We start from the raw sequence: 19,674 nt of genomic DNA, 5'->3' as shown, positions 1-19,674 counted from the left end.
GAAAAGAAACTGGGGAAGACCTTTGAGGACATCGGTACAGGGAGAAAGTTTCTGAACAGAACACCAATAGCGTATGCTCTAAGAGCAAGAATTGACAAATGGGACCTCATAAAATTACAAAGTTTCTGTAAGGCAAAGGACACCATCAAGAGGACAAATCGGCAACCAACAAATTGGGAAAAGATCTTCACCAATCCTACATCAGATAGAGGGCTAATATCCAATATATATAAAGAACTCAAGAAGTTAGACTCCAGAAAACCAAACAACCCTATTAAAAAATGGGGTACAGAGTTAAACAAAGAATTCTCACCTGAAGAACTTCGGATAGCAGAGAAACACCTTAAAAAATGCTCAACTTCATTAGTCATTAGGGAAATGCAAATCAAAACAACCCTAAGATTTCATCTTACACCAGTCAGAATGGCTAAGATTAAAAATTCAGGAGACAGCAGGTGTTGGAGAGGGTGTGGAGAAAGAGGAACACTCCTCCACTGCTAGTGGGGTTGCAAATTTGTACAACCACTCTGGAAATCAGTCTGGCGGTTCCTCCGAAAACTGGGCACCTCACTTCCAGAAGATCCTGCTATACCACTCCTGGGCATATACCCAGAAGACTCCCCACCATGTAATAAGGATACATGCTCTACTATGTTCATAGCTGCCCTATTTATAATTGCCAGATGCTGGAAAGAACCCAGGTATCCCTCAACAGAAGAGTGGATGCAAAAAATGTGGTATATCTACACAATGGAGTACTATTCAGCCATTAGAAACAATGAATTCATGAAATTCTTAGGCAAATGGATGGAGCTAGAGAATATCATACTAAGTGAGGTAACCCAGACTCAAAAGGTGAATCATGGTATGCACTTACTAATAAGTGGATATTAACCTAGAAAACTGGAATACCCAAAACATAATCCACACATCAAATGAGGTACAAGAAGAACGGAGGAGTGGCCCCTGGTTCTGGAAAGACTCAGTGAAACAGTATTCGGCAAAACCAGAACGGGGAAGTGGGAAGGGGTGGGTGGGAGAACAGGGGAAGAGAAGGGGGCTTACGGGACTTTCGGGGAGTGGGGGGGCTAGAAAAGGGAAATCATTTGAAATGTAAATAAATTATATCGAATAAAAAAATTAAAAAAAAAAAAGGACAAATCGGCAACTAACAAATTGGGAAAAGATCTTCACCAATCCTACATCAGATAGAGGGCTAATATCCAATATATATAAAGAACTCAAGAAGTTAGACTCCAGAAAACCAAACAACCCTATTAAAAAATGGGGTACAGAGTTAAACAAAGAATTCTCACCTGAAGAACTTCGGATAGCAGAGAAACACCTTAAAAAATGCTCAACTTCATTAGTCATTAGGGAAATGCAAATCAAAACAAACCTGAGATTTCACCTTACACCAGTCAGAATGGCTAAGATTAAAAATTTAGGAGACAGCAGGTGTTGGCGAGGATGTGGAGAAAGAGGAACACTTCTCCACTGCTGGTGGGGTTGCAAATTAGTACAACCACTCTGGAAATCAGTCTGGCGGTTCCTCTGAAAACTGGGCACCTCACTTCCAGAAGATCCTGCTATACCACTCCTGGGCATATACCCAAAAGATTCCCCAGCATGTAATAAGGATACATGTTCCACTATGTTCATAGCAGCCCTATTTATCATTGCCAGAAGTTGGAAAGAACCTAGGTATCCCTCAACAGAAGAGTGGATGCAAAAAATGTGGTATATATACACAATGGAGTACTATTCAGCCATTAGAAACAATGAATTCATGAAATTCTTAGGCAAATGGATGGAGCTGGAGAACATCATACTAAGTGAGGTAACCCAAACTCAAAAGATGAATCATGGTATGCACTCACTAATAAGTGGATATTAACCTAGAAAACTGGAATACCCAAAACATAATCCACACATCAAATGAGGTACAAGAAGAACGGAGGAGTGGCCCCTGGTTCTGGAAAGACTCAGTGAAGCAGTATAGAGCAAAATCAGAACAGGGAAGTGGGAAGGGTTGGGTGGGAAAACAGGAGGAGGGAAGGGGACTGATGGGACTTTCGGGGAGTGGGGGTCCAGAAAAGGGGAAATCATTTGAAATGTAAATAAATATATCAATAAATTAAAAAAAGAGACAGTGCACAAAGAAGAGGAGCAATTCCCTTCAAATTTGCAATAGACAAAGCACCAAAAAAAAAAAAAAAATCTGTACTCTGAACCAGAAGTTATCTCCCCATATGGTTGAAGCATTTACAAGGAAGTGTGCTGGGAAATGAGGAGCACACAGAAGCTGTCTGCAAATAGATCTCTGAGGAATAAGGCGCAGTCCTCAGCATGCTGCCTGAAGCGAAGGGGCTTTTTAAAAATTAAATCTGTCATGGAAAATATGCTGGCTCTTATTACTGTGCACGGCCCAGGAGCAGTAAAAGCCCGAGAAGCCGATGGTTTGGGAGCCGTTGGGCTGCTATAACATTGCCGTGCGCCATGGGAACTGGAGAGGACACGGCCAACTTACCCAGCCCCCTGGGAATATAACATCTCCATCCACACTGACCCACTTGTTATGTAGGGAAGAAAGTTGTCCCTGAATAATGCCCTACCTTGAAGCCTGAGCAGTGCCAGCGGAATCTTCAGGCAACTTCTCTTTGGGCCAAAGCAGACAGGGAAAGATCTAGAAATGCATTTGGGATTGGGGGCAGGGGTGGGGAGACGTGAAGCTGGCCAGAGGTTTCCCTCTGCAGACTCTCCTGAGTTCTTATTACTCCGCAGATCGATTTTTATTGTTCTTAACTCAGCACATCCAAATGCATGCTCATTAACCACTGCTACTGAACCAGCTGCCCGGCAATGAGGTAGCCATCAGTGGTACCCAGAAGGGTCCAGCTTGTCTCCCGGTGGTAAACTGAGGTCTCTTTTCAGTACTCAGCTAAAGCTTTCCCCACTGCTTCCATGGCTCATGGTTATTAAACCTGTCTTATTTAATGGCTTCTCCCCAGTCCTGGCCGGGTCTAGAGCCTGGCCAAGCAGTGAATTTCCACTTAAGTTGGCATCTAACTGTAAGCAGTCATTCTTCTTGGCTTCTCATCATGGTCAGAAGCAAGTCATATCCCTGATTGTTCCTGCCACAGAAGGTTTCTGTCACCTCTGCCTCAGTGGAGTTGACCACCAGAGAATGTGATTAGGGTCACCCAGCCTTGCTATCCTTCTCAGCTCAACTCTGATGTGAACTCGCATACCCGCAGGCCCCACCCCAGAACAGACTGTCCAGCACCAACATCCCTCAGGCGAGCCCTAGCATGTCTGCACTATGCCCAGATGCACTTAGGTGGTGTCCAGGGACCTGACACTTGCACAGAGCCTCTCAGAAGAGAGCAGGCATGGATGCTGGAGCCTCTTCACAGGTCTGAAGGCCTATAGGTCAGATCTGTGTCTCCAGATCAGAGACCTGCGGTCACCACTCTGAAGAGCCCAATTGTGATCATTGCCAGATCAGTTCAGATTTGAACTTCAATTATCTTCTCAGTGCAGGAGTCTCTGAATTTATTTAACCCATGGGGACCTCTGAATCTTTAGCACCTTAGTGAGATTATAACCAATGCAAATTTTTTAGTGCTCACTTGGCAGAAAGGCGATTATTATTTGTCGTCGGCTGAGAGCCTCACTTCCTAGGCCTCTGGAGCAGTGAAGAGTCGAGGGATATTATAGGATATGCAAGCCAAGGTCCAGAGGGGAAAAGCAGGAAGGTTTCTCTACAGATACCATCTTGCAGGCAGGGCTTTAAATACTCTCAGCAACAGAAGGGAGGCATGGCATTGATCAGTTTATTGCCTTATAGGTGCTTTGACTGTTCCCTCGGTTCTTAATGCTCTAAGTCAGCAGAGCAGGGCGCACAAGTAGGTCAAGTAGACAAGGCCTGGCCCCCGTGAGATGTCTAGACAGCAAGGGAGACAGAAAGTAGTTAATTAGAAGTATAATGAGAGCTACACAGAGGTGAGTGGTGCTCACTGGATTAAAACACAGCAGGCTTCCCCTAGACTGAGATTAAAGAGAAGCCACGGAGCGACTGAAGAGAGACTGATCCTCTGAGAGACTGGAAGCTTCACTCTAGAGGTCTTGGCAAAGCACAGGGCTGTCATGGGACACCAATAAAAAGGAAACCAAAGCCAACAAAGTTTATAGTGAGCTATGTGACACAGTGACCAAGCTATGATGTATACAGACACCCATGAGAGACTGGGCCCATGACTCCTGACGCAGGTGTCCAAAGTCCCCTTGGAGGGGGGACTCTGTTCATCTGCTCTCTTCAAAGGCAGATGCTATTACAGAAGTCGCAGGGCAGCCTGAGTTCATTCCACATCTCGACTCTCCGCTTCTTAGGAGGTGCTTGAATAAAATCTTCTAATAGTTGGGAAATATAAAGGATATGCTCAAAATCACAGAGAAGAATGCAAGAGTGGATGGAGCACTTACATAGAACTAGGGAGCACTCCCAAACTGGAGATTTGTCAGAAATGCAGAGCATGCCTGGCTCATAGAGAAAGTGACTTGCTAGCAAGGCTTTGAGACTGGTTGGGAACATCTTCAGTCTCCTGAAGTAAATGCCTGCAGTCCAGTGGAGGGCGGAAAGCTCTACGGAGCACTGACTGTCCAATCCTCAGATAAAAAAGAGCTCAGGGACATAAAGCAGGAAGAAGGGGCTAAGTGTGGACAGAGTTCCCAAAGACTCTGTGTGTGTGTGTGTGTGTGTGTGTGTGTGTGAAGCTGGAGAGGGGGATGTTTCCAGACATCTTTCAGCTTCTTGAGACTTCGCAGGAAAGACTCACCTCTGAGGGCGGCCACCATCCATTCTCTACAGAGCTTCTGTGTTAATGAATGCATATTGTTCACTTGGTTATTAAGTTCCTGACCTGGGATTCATTAACACACCTGAGAAAAACATGATTAAGACATGATGATCCCCACAGAGTATGTGGGCCTTGGGCTCCTCTCTATCAGGTCAAATCTTTTCCAATCTGTGGTCAACACAACATGTCACATCATGTCAGGTAAACTGACTGGAGTTAGGCTCAATGGCCACAGCCCTTAATGCCGCTCCTCCATGTAGTCTGGGTTGGGAGAAACTCTACCCATGATGCATTTGGCAGCACCATCCTTCTAGGAACCTCTCTAAAGGTGCTAGTTGTGGGTCCCAAGATCTAGCTTTGGAATGGATGATCTGACCAAGTGACTCCTGGGTATTAGAATTCAGTTCCCCTAGTCCTTATTCCATTTGTACTTTAGCAGCTGACAGGACACTTGAATTCCTAAACAGAAATGCACTTGACCATAACTAACATCAATCACACATCCTAGACCAGCTCCTTATCTTCAGCAGTGGCTATGGTACAAGTAGCACACACATTGATAGCTTGTTACCAAAGTACCCTCCTAAGGACTATCACTGCATAAATGAATAAACTCAGGACCAGGGAATTCAGGGAACTCGCCTGGGGTCACTGAGCAGAGTCAAGCTTGTACTCTAGCTACAGCATTCACATATTTTAAAGACATACTCAAAGGTTTAATTTCTTCAAAAAATGCACTGTAGGTTTTATTGCATAATATTACATTAGTTACAGATATTTTCATGTAAGTATATTTTGCATGTTGACCATATTATCTCATGCCATCTTCCATATCCACTGTTATCAGGGCCCTGGAAAGCTTGACTTCTACTCTCATGCCATGTATACATGCATGATTTTATGTATTATATAAGATCTAGGAAGTTGTCTGAGACTGGCTCAAGAAAGACCACATTTTTTTTTAAATTATGCAAATCTTGTTCTGGAATTTTTTCTTTTTTTTTTGGGTGTGGCTTTTTTTTTATTATTCGATATAATTTATTTACATTTCAAATGATTTCCCCTCTTCTAGCCCCCCCACTCCCCGAAAGTCCCGCAAGCCCCCTTCTCTTCCCCTGTCCTCCCACCCACCCCTTCCCACTTCCCCGTTTTGGTTTTGCTGAATACTGTTTCACTGAGAAAGACCACATTTTTAACAACTACTCTCGACTGTCCCCATCTGATTATTCTGAGCACCAATGGCTTCAATTCCTAAGAGTGCTGGAAGGAACATGACAGGGCTGCACCTACCACGTGTGAGGACACATGCTCAGCTCTCTGCCATCCTATCCCATAGTACCATTTGCTGGAGGCAGTATGAACCCACAGACCAGAAATAGCCATACTTGTTCAGTGCTCACCAGTCCCTCCCCACAGCTAGCAAGTGGCAGAGCTTAGCCACGAAGTGACATTTCCTAGATTCACATTCATCCCAGAACTTCACTGTTTTCTCAGAAGCAGAAGATCCAGTCTGGTCGCTGCACTGTGAGCTGGTGTTGGCATGATGAAGAATGACTCCTTAGGCCTCCCCCGGACCATTGTGGACTCTACATTTGCTGGGGTCCTGACAAGAGCAGGACTCAGGAAAGACTGCACAGGTCCTCAGCAGTCCCTCCTGGTCCTGCTGAGGGGAAAGGAGGCTGATTTTGATTTATATTTTGCTGTCTCACAAAGATTACAACAGTGTCGATCCCATCCTCAGTGCCCTCCGCCACCTCTGATTCTGACACCATGATTTTATTATCTCTCTGGCTTGACAGTCTAATAGACGATTTTAATTTTACAGAAGCCTTCACTATGGTGGGATGACAGGGAAAGTATTGGCTAGGCAGGGATCATTTAAAAACTCAGGCTATGACACACCGGTGTTCAACAGGAAAATGTGAGCTATTGCTAAGCACCTGCCTTTACCATCTTTCTTCTTAGCTTACCAGCATTCTACAAGAATAAGAAAGCACAAAAAGGGATTCTTAATACCACCTACGAGTAGAGAGCTCTCTACAGACCTCTGAGGTTTTGAGTTCTTCTGCAGAGGAAAATGTCTTTTGGTTAAAGTGGGCTAGAAGCGTATGCAATGGCATTCAAGACCATTCACCATGGCAACCTCTGCTTTAGAAAGCCCCTGTTTTGAAAGCCCTGGTGATGGGTATCAGCTTCCTCCCAAACACACCAGGTTGAGCCTTAATTATGATTTTTTAAAAAATCCCTCCTGGAATAAATTATCATAAGCAAACACTGCAGAAAAATACTCTCATACACAATAATATTGGCTTTGAAAAGAAAGCCCTACACTTGGAGGATGAAAAGTGCCCATCCAATTACCTGCATGCCAATTATCCTTGGCACTGGCTGCTGGTAATTACCTAATTGCTTGTATGCTGGCATCCTTGAGTTGTGGTACATTTGATCTACTGTCCTAATGATCAATCCCCAAACACCAAGGGGTGACACCTCTTCCCCATCCACAGGCATGTGAAGCCCACACAAATCATTAACCAAAGAAACAGAGCTGCTCCTAGCGCAAGGAGACCAAGCACGACTTCACTCTTCAAGCCTGGAAGTGGAGATGGGGTAGGACAAAAGAAGATTAATGTGCATAGGGAGCTTCCTGAAGGTACAAGTTACATTTATTGTATTGGGTTTTGAGATGTTTCTCTCACTAAATTGTCCAGGCTGGCTTCAAACTCAGTCTATAGCCCAGTTTGTCCTTGAATTTTCAATCTTCATGCCTCTAGCAAGTGCTGGAATTCGAGACATATGACCCCATGCCCAGCTTTGCCATGTTATACTTTTATATGCATGATACTGTCAATAACACTAATCAGAGAGCTTGTGCTATCTCACTTTTGTTACTGTTGGGTTGTTTAAGATAAAGCCTCACACTATATAGCTTAGGCTGGTCTGGAACTTGTCATGCATCCCAGGCTAGACTTGAACTAGCAGCATTCCTCCTGCCTCATCCCTCTTTCCAAGTGCTAGAATTACAGATGTGAGCCAGTATACCAAAATATTAGCTTCTTTTTACAAGAAGCACAGGTTTAATCAGCATCCAGTCAGCAGCAAATGACTGAATTAAAATGGGACCTTAGCACCAAAGCAGTGACTTTCTAGTAAGGTCAGGTCACTCCCTAGCACACTGGCTAGATATTAAATCTCCATGTGCTTTCCTTGTGCCTCACCACTAGTCTGGGGTCTGATGGGTTTCAGTGCTTCTGAGTTCACTGGAGCAAAGGTGCTTAGAAGACAGCCAGCCTATCCCCTAAGTCAACAAACCCAAAGAAAGTCAAAGGATGTCACATCGTCAAAGGCTGAGTACCACTACCCAGGGCTGGATAGCCATGGGTACTACACTATTAGCCATAGGTACACAGACAGGTCTTTGTCTGGGTAACCTTGGAAAGGGGCTTCTCTTCCACACAGCCTCCTGGTTTACTCCCTTAAGTAGACATAATGACCAGGTAACACTATCGTGGGCTCTGAGGATTTCAGAGCTGATATAAATCAACACTGGGCCAACGCTGCTACTCTCCTCCTGAAGTTGGCAAGATCTTACTCTCAGCAGCATGACAACTTTGCCTGCAGAAGGCGCCTCAGGGCCTGCAGAAAGATGCTTGTAGAGCACCCAGCCAGGCTCTGGGCTGATGGCTCCACTCTGTCTCATAACGCTGCACAGGCTGCTCTACTCAGAAGAAACGGGGATGCTAGATTCTCCTCACTCTCTGGTGATGAACCTGTGGTCTCAACAGGGCTCTACTGATATGCTGAGTTCTGCAGAGCAGGAACTCTGAGCAGAGGCAGAAGGCCCCCTCTGTGAAGAGGCACAAGATGATAATGGGTAGAGTGTTACCCAGAAGAAAACTGTAAAAATCAACTTAGCCAAGTGCCCTGTGACCTAGACTATCACTTAATCTTCTCCATTTTCAAGATGAAGAGTCCTTTTTCCAAGTCCAGAATTAGAGAAGAATTAAGCAGCAGAGGCAGGATCCAAACCAGTCTCAATTATCTCAAAACTCACGAACAAGAAAATTTATGGAAGATCAATGCTGACAGTCTCCTATCTAGCTCTGCACTGACCTTACATGACTCTGGAGGACAGAATTACCTGACAAGACCCTTCCTGGCCCAGACTCTAAAGTAGCTCTGAAGGCAGTGGAATCCACCTTGGCTCAGGGGTAGAAAGGTTAGGTTTAGAATTTGGAGACCCGGGAAAGCCAGGAGGCTTCAGGAATGCTTTGGTCTGGGAGTCATTCAGGCTCTGATTCTTTCATTTCCAACCAGCTCTGTGGTATTTCTGTGGCAGGTGGATGGTGAGAACAAGGAAGAGAAATAGGCTGGATACCGAGGCACATTCTGGCTCCGAGTTTTTGCTGTGTGCTGGAGGAGGGCTATGAGATGAGATAAGTCCCCAGACGGATACTGACGGCAGGCAGTGTCCTCAGGACTCTTAACAAATAATTCACTTGATTTTTGCCAAGCTGGAAACAGTCACAAGAATAACTTTACTTTGTCAGAAAAAATGAACCTAGGAGAATAATTCATGCATGTAATGTTCTCATCATTGGTGCCCTGTGCAACCATGAATTAATTCACAGAAGGACACAATGGGAGACAACAATGGGTGCTCCAAAATGACAAGTCTCCTTTTCCAAGAAAAGAATGGCTCTTTACATAAAGGCTGTCACTAAAATTACTTTGGCTTCTATACCAGACTTAGAGGCACTTGGGATGGGACGAAAGTTCAGAGGTCAAGCAGCTTGACTCTTCATCAAATGGTTGAATTTCTCCCATGATGTTCCAGAGCCGAAAATTAAGGGACTCTAAACACCCTTGGGTCCGCATACAAACTCCACCTTCCCTTCTCTGGGGATCTGACATTTGAAAGGATGGTCCAAGACTGTCCACAACTTTGGTTCTTGCTCTTCTGCAGAGCTGTCAATCACTTGATATGCATAAAACCAGTCTGACCACCAAGGCATCGGGGGTTTTTTTGTTATTTATTTTTAAGACAGATTTACTTGTTCCACAATTATCCCCAAATGATTATTTCTCCAAATAACACAAACTGCATATTTTCAACCCATGTCACCAGCAATGCTGAGTGCCGATTATAATCAACTGGCTTTCACGGATAGAAGGAATAAACCAAAAAATAGGTTTTAGGAGAATCCATACAGCTAAAAGTATCTTCATCAGGCATCCATGTTCCCAGCCAGCAGACAGTGAGGAACACATCTTCAGCAATGCCCAGCCTACCCCAGAGGTCACATGAACAGGCTTGAAATCAAAGAGCTAGAGAACTGTCTTCTCTATCACCCTTTATTACATGATTGGGAAACAGAGTCACAGAGGCCCACCTCTTTCCCCTCATCCTTGAATGGTACCTGAGTGGCAGGCACTCTATCTGGTTATGCAATAAGGACACGGGATACTCTGGTGCTCCCAGTTCTCTGAGCAGGATGCTCAAGGCATGGACCGGAGGCACTAGCACAAGAAGAGACCAACTGTGCATAGCCAAAGGCTGACCTTAACAAAACTTGCTCAAGGGACTCAAGTGCCAAGCTCAGGTTTTTTTTTTCCTCTGGACATGGTCAAAAGCTCTCCTAGTGGGTTGTCTGCTTCTTCCCTTATTCCAGCATATCTTCCACACTTGACTCATTCCCTGGACACGGCTTCTCTGCCTCCTTGTTAGCTGCCCCTCCTATATTCTTGTTACACTTTGGGAGAGTCATGATCACTGTAGTAGCTGCATCAACTGCCATTAGCCTGCCTGTATAGCACTTCTTTTAGGTTTGGTCCCCTGAAGTCCTTGGCTTTCTTTATCTAGTCCAGTTCATCTGACACCTGGAGAGACCTAATGAGGCAAGGAATCTTTCAGGAGTTTGTCATACATAGAATGTTTCAGCACAAACCACACATGAGCTAGAGTGGGGACCAGGACTGTGAGAGGCAGGTTAGTGGGATGGGTCTGAGGTCACTATGGGGAAACTCTTATTAAATCCTTCCAACTCACCCTCTTGGTTTGGAGTGACCCCACTAGTGTTTAACCAACACACAGAAGAAAACTAGTCATGATGGCAGGTATGGACCTTGGGAGGATGAGAGGAGATTGAAAGTTTGAGGGCTGCATGGTGAGATCTTGACTTAAAACACAAGATAAAAATCATGATAAACTAAAAATTGCATGGAGAATAGAGAGAGAGATGGAAAAACTCAGACAACCTGGTATGAAAGAAACAGCCTTTTTTGGAGCACATTTTCTTTTCTTATTTCTCAAGTCACTGGCTGGCTGCATAACTCCTTCCTGACAACCAAATCCCACAGATTCCTTTGCCGAACTCCTACTTTCATACTTTTGTGTCTTTCTCATAAACTGTTATTACCAGCCAGCTGCATAGTAGCTTTAGACCACTCTACAGGACCCAGGCACTGGGGGGTGCAGTGGACATTGATCAGGTGGGTCCATGCAGCCATTCTATAAAACTCTGTCTAATCCATCTTTTCAAAGTGCTAACAGGTCCCAGTAGTGCTGGGAACTACAACCCACAGACTGACACAGCAACACCTGTCTACACTAAGACGGAGCCACCTCCTAGTCCGACAGACTTGCTTTCCTTTCCACTGTACAACAAAAGCTCTAACAAAACAAGCAATGTACAGGGCTGCCTCGGAGTGGTGTTCTCCACTCAGATAAAAAGCTAGCAAATTTCCCCAGCCCCAGCAATTACCCAAAGTGCACAGGAAAAAGCTTAGAAGGAATCAAAGCCACAAGCTCACCCTCTTCCTCAGATTGTAGGTAAGGATCAGGTTCCGGGAGAAGGAGTGGGAGAAAGCTGTGTAGAATTCTAGCACTTTCTGCAGGGCGTCCCTCTTGATCACGTGCAGGTCACAGTAGGTCAAGGCCCGGACGTTAGCACAGGACTGTGCAAGGGTAGCCTCCTTCCAGAAAACATCTCCAAACACGTCTCCTTTCCCTGAGGAGAGAGAGTTGTCATGAGCACAGAGACCTTCTGGTGGGATCTGCAGTCACTGGCAGCCTGCAGGTTGGGCTCTGAGAAAACAAAGAGTCATAACTTGGATCCTAATAACATGCTACCCAAGAACCTTTAAGATAGCACAAATGCATGCTAATGCCACCTTGTTCAAGGGTGGTGCTGATTCCCTAGAAAGCCACCACCTATCCTTATCATAGGATAACATAATATCCTATATTATACCTTATGAGGTCTGTCTATACCTCATTTCCCCCATAGACCACTGATAACCTGTGCTTACTGTGTGGTTTGTTGTGTGTCTTTGCACACGAGATCTGTGTGTCCTAATCCCCTCAGAGTACAATGCTCTATCTGTTGTATAGCAATTTCTACACATCAATGTGAACTATTCCTTCTTGGGAAGGAAGCGCCTTAAGACTTGCAAAGTCTTAAAATAACTCACAAGTCTCAGAGACTCCCTGAAACTTACCAGATTCACAAGACTCCTCCCTTTTCAGGTTATAGAAGCAGTAATGACTGCCAGAAGGAGGGGGTCTCCCCAGCCTGCAAGCTTCCTGACAGTCAAGCAGAGTTCAGGGTTGCCATGTTCATGAGTTGTCGCCCATGTTGAGGTGGGCTATATATCTGCCTCTGAGCTATTTATGTTCGTGTAACTACTCTTCATTTATACTTCCACAATACCTGCAACAAATTCACTCAGCAAGTTGGGACTTGGAGGTATTACTTTGGTCTTTCTTCAGTTCTTTCTCTGAAATAAGGAGACATTTACTCATATCTCTGTAGAAACTGTTATACAATAGAACTACATAGTAGGAGCTTGGTTGATACTGGTAGGCAAAGAAGAAGTGAGGACTGAAGTGAGCCATAGGTCTACATCTGTTTGTCTGGGAGGTGAGTAGATATTCTCCACAGATGGGGTAGACATCTTAGGAATCAAAGAACAGGGAAGCTGCATCTAGCAGAGACTATCTACCTAGAATCAGGCAACGGTGAGTTTGACCCCTCCCATTTTTGTTCCTGTCCTAAGGATTAATTTGTGTCATATGTCTTTATTTTCCCCCACACCTCCTGAAATGTGTACTTTAACTTACTTGTGTGTGATATAGGCCCTGTGCAATAGCATCTCAAGGATCTTCTTTCTGTCTCTGGAATCCTATGAGCACATTCAGTAAATCTATACGAGATTGTAAAATGAATGCTTGTATAGAAAACCTGTATGTTGAAATTCAGAACCCTAATATAGCAGCATCGGAGGGAGCCTTTGGCCTACAACTGATAAAGACAGAGTTTACAATTTAATCTCATGTCTGATCCCATGCACATTTATTCAAGGGCCCCAGAAAGTTCTCTTATGCTATTTCTTCCATTTGCACATATAGTAAGAAGCAGGCAGTCTGCATCTGAAGATCCTCATTATAACTCAACCACGCTGGACCTCTAGTCTTCCAAAACTATGAAAATTCTACTCCTATATGGCGACCCTGCCGTAGCATTTTGTCATAGCAGCCCCAAATAAGACATGTCACCTTTGTCACCATGTGCTTATCCACCTCCTCTCAGAGACATTCTCCCTGCCTCTCATAAGTATGAATGTGTTAGCCCGTGTCTACTGTGAAACTGAATTTATTCCTAGCATAGTCTCTAGCTGTGTGGTTTGGATGTCTGCCTTGCTTATACATCTTCAGGGCAGATTATGAATTTCAAAGGGGCCAGAGAAGAACATGCAGAGGAAGAAGAAAACAAAGGTGGTGGTTAGCCAGGCTCCCAAGACCCAGACACCCTTGGTGCTCAAGAAACAGCTGTCTTCCTGCTAATAGCAAAGGAAGGGCAGAACCTGAGACACCCAGGCTTAGTGACTTCTTCTCCAGTACCAAGTGTCCATTGCAAGCATATAAGATATTCCACATTTTTCTCTAAGCACCTCCAAAATGTGAGTCAATACCTCCACCTCCTCCAAATCAGGCAAACTGTGAGTGGCTTGGGGACATTGTTTCATGGTTCTTATATGTCTATTGTTCTTGTATGAAAGTGGTTTTAAAGATTTGGTCTGAATAGGACATTCATGGAGTAATTTCCAGGTAAACATGTAAGCTTAGATGTTTTATGTTATGTGTAAACATAGATCCCCTTGCCAAGTTCTAATTTTAATTATCTGTCGTGTGGGTGGCTAAGGTAGGTGTAGAAGCTTTTTTTGTAGGATGCTTCCTGGTTGCCCTGGAAACAGACTCTCTCCACGATGCCCTATGGCACTGACCTCCAGGAACTCGCCTATATATACTGAGCATCATATAGCCTTCCCACACTGTCCACCATGACACGTGTGCCTTCCAAATCTATGTAATCTGGCTCTTCTAGTGAATATGCCTCTTCTGAAGAAACATGGCAAACTGTTGATAAACCAACACTACCTGTTCCTTCTGGCAGTACAGTTACATGTCATAAGTCACTTGAGTAGGTGAATAAAACCTGGACCTGGTCATTTAATCAATACAGTCTGGCAGAAATGACATTCTGGGATTTTTAAGGCAAGGTCATGGGAAGCTGATGGCCTGTCTTTTGGGGTACCCATTCCTGGAAGTCTCTGTCTTGAAGTCTGATCAGCATGGGGGAGACCCTGACACACAAGTAGTGCTCTAGTCCCCAGTGCAGTTCTCATCTGATAGCAGACATACCCACTAATTACAGTGATGAACCTCTGTCTGCTCCAGCAGCCTGGTCATGCCTTTGGTGAGTATAGGCCTAGAAACCACCTGTGTATAGTCATCTGAGAAGCCTGCTATAAGACAAGAATGAGTATCTCAAACCAGGACATGTAAGGAGTTGTTATCCAGCCGCCGACACCTGGATACATAGTTCCTGGGGCTCTGGCCTGAGAAATGGACTCTTGGGTGAACTTTCTGTTTCAATACCCTTGTGTTTCTGAAAGAAGGTGATGCGAGAGGGTGAGGACCCTTTCTAATGGGCAGAATTTCCTGTCAGGGAAAAACAAGGATCATCTCTAACAGGTTGGCTTTCCTGGCTACACATTTTGAGCACTGGTGAGAGAGGCAGCTTCCTACCAGAGGAAACATGGTATAATTAAGCTGTAACCTCTGCGTAGAAGCTGCTTGGTAATTTTATCTGTTTCTTACCAAGATTATCTCATTTAAACAAGACCCAATATAGAAACATTATGCCTCCTTAATGAAATTTTCTAATTACAGAAGAACCCTTAAAGTGAAATAATAGCTCCTTGCGTGCGTTTAATGAATGAATCCGACTATACAGATTTCATTTATGAACCCTCTCAAGAGGTACATCTACCTACCGCACAGATCATAGGACATTCATGCAGGGATTAAACATATGAATCAATGCACAGAGATGGCAGCATCTCACACTGGGAAGTTTTCCACAGGGCTGGGAGACTTGGTGTTGTCTTAACACAGATTAGCTTTCCAGCCCAAATTCAATAGTGTCTGATGCTACTTCCTGTGAAGGCAGCCATGTTGGCTCAGATGATCTGTGTAGATGATCTAAGGGTTAAGTATGTGATATGCAGGACTTGTTGAATCCTAAGCAAACCCCAAACTCTTCTACCAAACGGGAGCTGTTTAAAGATATACGTTAACTCATGGAAACCTGCAGGAGCAGAGCAGTGCTATGACAAGCCTCATTGGTGTGACACAAATGGCTGTGAAGAGATTTTCCAGGTCAGAGATTTAAAGGCAAAAGCCAGGACAGACACTGTACACATTCTTCAAGCAAGACATAGCCGTGCACTCAAGAACAGAAGGCTCCCAGCACACCTGGAAACCAAACGTTCAGTCAACTGGATTCGCCAATCAGAGTGTGGGGTGCAGAACATTAAAGGTCTTGTTGCCTTGTGACTCCCTAGGTGCTCAGGTTCTAAGTAGATGTTCTGAGCTTGGAGAGTGGAGTGGGTAGGTGGGGAGTCACTGCAGGTCTCTAATTAGAACAAGCCAACGGCACTGTCCTAGTAAATCGCCCCATGTACTCCCCCAGTTACACACACAGCACCATTTCTGAGTCTGCCCTCTGGCGGGGCACCAGTGAGGCCTGAAGAACAGATAGGAAAGGCAGGTTCCAGGGATGAAGTACACAGGGACACAGCACAGGAGGAATGGAGACCCTGCAGGCAGCTCGGTGCAGTGAAGGGCAGAGGCAAACGGGGCTGGTAGGAAGGATACCAAGGGAACTGCAGGGTGGATTCAAGAGGTGTTCGGAATAGGACCCTGGGAGCACCAAGCAGCCTTCCTCAGTGTTAAGAGCTTGCAGGAAAGGGATTGTGATTCTAACCCAGCAGGTCCAGTTCACCCAGATGGATCAATCTGGCTGGCCCATAGGCATGGGGCAGGGGGAGATGTCTGGCTGTTTCCATAATTCCTAATGTCATGTTCTTTTAAAGCCTGCTCACAGGATAGCCCACACCGGTACAGCACATGTCCAAAACTAGCCCCCTCTGTTATTAAAATCACTAGCCATTTTCAGACTCAAAGACATCAGAAAGAACCCTAAGCCTGCCTGAGGTTGCAGGTGGGTGTAAAGAAGCTAAATGTTGACGTCTTGTAATATACCAGAAAGCTGCATAGCTCTTCTCATCTCCATTGCATAAAGAAATGTTGCTGCAGAGGTCACAACCTCTGTTCCATATGCCACAGCTTAGAGAATGAGGACATACATCAGAGACAGATGACAGACAGACACCCTGCAAATCTCACCAATGACTTCCTCTCTAAGGTGTGAGAGGAAAGACGCTCCTGGGAACAGAGCCTGGGCGCTACTCCACTGGCTGCTGAAGTGTTGAGTGCTTATTGGACTCCTGACCCAGCCAAAAAAAGCTGGGACTAGACATGCCAGGGTGGACCCTGGTTCCAGGGACAGATGTGAAACTCCCCCATTTCACAGAGTACATCTGTCTCTAGAAGTCGGCTGTGATTGTAACTTCTGTAGGAGAGCTGCATCATGTTCAGACACCTGCTCTCCTTCCAGTTGGTACGAGAGCGCCATGGAGATGACCCTCTTAACTACTTCTAGTTAGAGATGGGCACTAAGGTGGTCTGTAAAACCTACACAAGTAAGGTCACAGCCAGGCCTCTCCGAGTGCCACCTGCTCTGCCTTTGTCTCTGCCTCACCCAGAGAGCTTTTAGCTTGACTTCCCACCTCTTGCCATCTCCGCACATGGCTCAACCCAGACCAATGACTTGGACTTATCTTTTGTGAGTCAGAGATCCCTTTCAGCATTTTATGGGGCTGGATGGAATGGTGGAGATCATTTCTAGGGTCATTTCTGGTGCCAAGGAGCTTGTAATGAAAGAAAAGGAAATTCATGTATGCCTGTCATGATGAACAACAAAACCACTGCAACACAAGCGATGCCAAGATTGATATGGGGAGTGGGCAGGACTATGGAGAGCTCATGGAGAAGATAATCGAGCTGCCTCACAGAAGTTAGATGGACATGAAGGGCTCAGTGGCTCTCTCTGGTAACTGTGCAGGTGGGAATGAAGACAGATCCTGAGGTGTTCCCCGATCACCAGCTAAGCTTCCTGTTTGTCTTAGTTAACCTTTTCTCACTGTTAGGTAGCAGTTCCAATAGTCTTCCCTGCATAGACCATTCTCTCCATGAAACAAAGAGTTCTTGCCACCTCTGAGGTTTATGGAGCAGATGCCTACTACGGTGGCACAGGGGGGTTGGTCAGCACCATGATCTGTCTAATTCTAGGGCTCAACCCTGGGACTCTTCTTGTTCATAAATATAAAGCACATCACATAATAGCAGCTGTACCTGGGAAGATGATGCTTGGACTTAATGGTGGTTAATACTGATAGCTTGGTGGGATCTAGAGTCACCAAGGAGGGACACCTGCTGCACACCTGCTCTGTTGTCCTCTCTTGGCTACATCTCTGCACACCTGCCATCTTGTGGTCTCTTGGTTGCACCCCTCACAGACCCATACAGTTTCTTAGGCCCTGGAACGCAACTACCTGAAACCTTCCCACCTACCTCTCAAGCTTCTTTCTCTTGCAGGTCACCCACCCATCTCATCCCTGTCAACCATTACCCTTCTGCTAATCAATCTAAACAATACTCACTAATCCTCAATGTGTTGACATTTGTTTCTAATGCACTCATATGAACTTTAATATTTGTTTTTGTTTTATTTACTTTTTTGAGATAGGGTCCCTCTATGTAATGCTGGCTTTTCCTAGAACTGGCTATGTAAACTAGGCTGTCTTCAAGCACACAGAAATCCACCTGCCTCTGTCTCCTGAGTGCTGAGATTAAAGGTGTATGCTACTATGCCCAGCTCTGGAAGTGTGTGTGTGTGTTATATTCATGTGAGTACACACATAGCACAACATACATGTAACAGTCGGGTCATAAAATATTGATGATCTTACAAACTGTGACATCTCTGTCCAGTAAAACATATTCTATGGCATTTGCAAGCAATTGGTACCAGTGCCCGACCTTACCCCTGACTTCTGTAACAGTGTCCTGGCCACTCTCCTTGTTCTAGTCGTCCTTCCCAGTCTCCTGAACACACTTCCTAGGTACAGGTGCTCCCTAGGTACCTACTCTGGACCCCTGAGTCTCTCCTCAGTCTCATACCCCTGCTGGAGTGGGGAGTTTTTCAGCTTGCACCCTGTTCTCATGCATCTGGGATGCACTGTGCAGGGTTTGTAGTACCCCAAGTCTGAGACCTCCAGAATCCTCCCATAGATGCTCGCTTAGCTCAGACCCATGATCTGAGGGAGGAATGAGTTTCCTCCATGATAAGCCCGTGATCCCCCTGAATTGTTCACCCTAATGAAGTCCCCTCTTATTCCACACACAGTGAAGGACCGTCTTCCACTCACTTCATCTACCAAGTATCTCTTGGCTCCATTTTCTCTCACTTAAACCGCTGTGAGATCAGGTCAAGCTGCTCTTGCATCTTGGCGTACTCCTTGTTGGTCCCCTCTGACCTAGGCTCTCTAATTCACTTTCCAAGCAGCTGCCTGGATGACTTTTCTAAGCCCAAGTGCAATTCTGTCCCTGTTCTGTTTAAAGTCCTCACTGCCTCCCCATTACTAATCCACCCAGGTTCATCTTAACAGGGTGAGAGACCCAGGAACTCTATGGGCTTGAATGGCTCTTCATTGCTAGATGCGGCTTCTGAGCTCTGCCAGTGTTGATCCTGAGGACAAGGCTGTGCTTACCTTCCTTCTCACTCTCTGATCTCCTAGGCCAGCCCCAGATACAACTGAACGTGGTGGCACTCAGCTCTGAACCCTCCTTTGTCAGGAAGCCTTCCTTTACTCTGTGGCTCCACTGGCTTGGATGCCTGCTGTGTGAATTCTGACAGCATATTGCTCTTAGCACTGTTACCACTCCCAGCCCTGCCTGCTAAGTGTATGATGGCTTGTCTTCCCGGTGAGCGAATCAGCTCCCTGAGAAACTGGCCTTTTTGTTCATGTTGTGGCTCTGGCCCCTAACACCACACCCGGCATGCTTATGAAATGAACAAATCATTGCAAAGGTGGGTGAGAGGCACAGCAGGGGGGGGGGGGTGGCAGAAAGGCCTAGGATGTCCTTGGCTGGGAGATTTGGGGAAGATGACTGGACACTAGAACACAAGTTTAGCTGTGGGTCGGCAGCTGCCTTGTCAGGCTGGCTTGCTGACCTGCTCAGAAATGCTCCCTTAGCCTGTGTGATTCAGCTTTCTGCTAAGCTGAAAGTTTACAGGCAATTTTACAACAAATGAAATAAAACAATGTACGTTAGAAATTTCCCTGT

General features: G+C 45.4%; 1 protein-coding gene across 2 annotated transcripts in view; it reads right to left on the bottom strand.

The window, feature by feature from the left end:
• Positions 1–19,674, bottom strand: part of Kcnh1 (potassium voltage-gated channel subfamily H member 1) — a 317,409-nt gene that overhangs the window by 60,993 nt on the left and 236,742 nt on the right. For both annotated transcript variants that reach the window (XM_052200367.1, XM_052200368.1), the window contains exon 10: positions 11,673–11,869. In XM_052200367.1, coding sequence (XP_052056327.1) covers positions 11,673–11,869 — 197 coding nt within the window. The remainder of the gene's footprint in view (positions 1–11,672; positions 11,870–19,674) is intronic.

The sequence above is a fragment of the Apodemus sylvaticus genome, chromosome 12, assembly GCF_947179515.1.
Source record: "Apodemus sylvaticus chromosome 12, mApoSyl1.1, whole genome shotgun sequence".
NCBI classification, from domain to species: Eukaryota; Metazoa; Chordata; class Mammalia; order Rodentia; family Muridae; genus Apodemus; species Apodemus sylvaticus.
The sequence above is the reverse complement of the archived record's forward strand: the minus strand, read 5'-3'. Positions and strand labels throughout refer to the sequence as shown.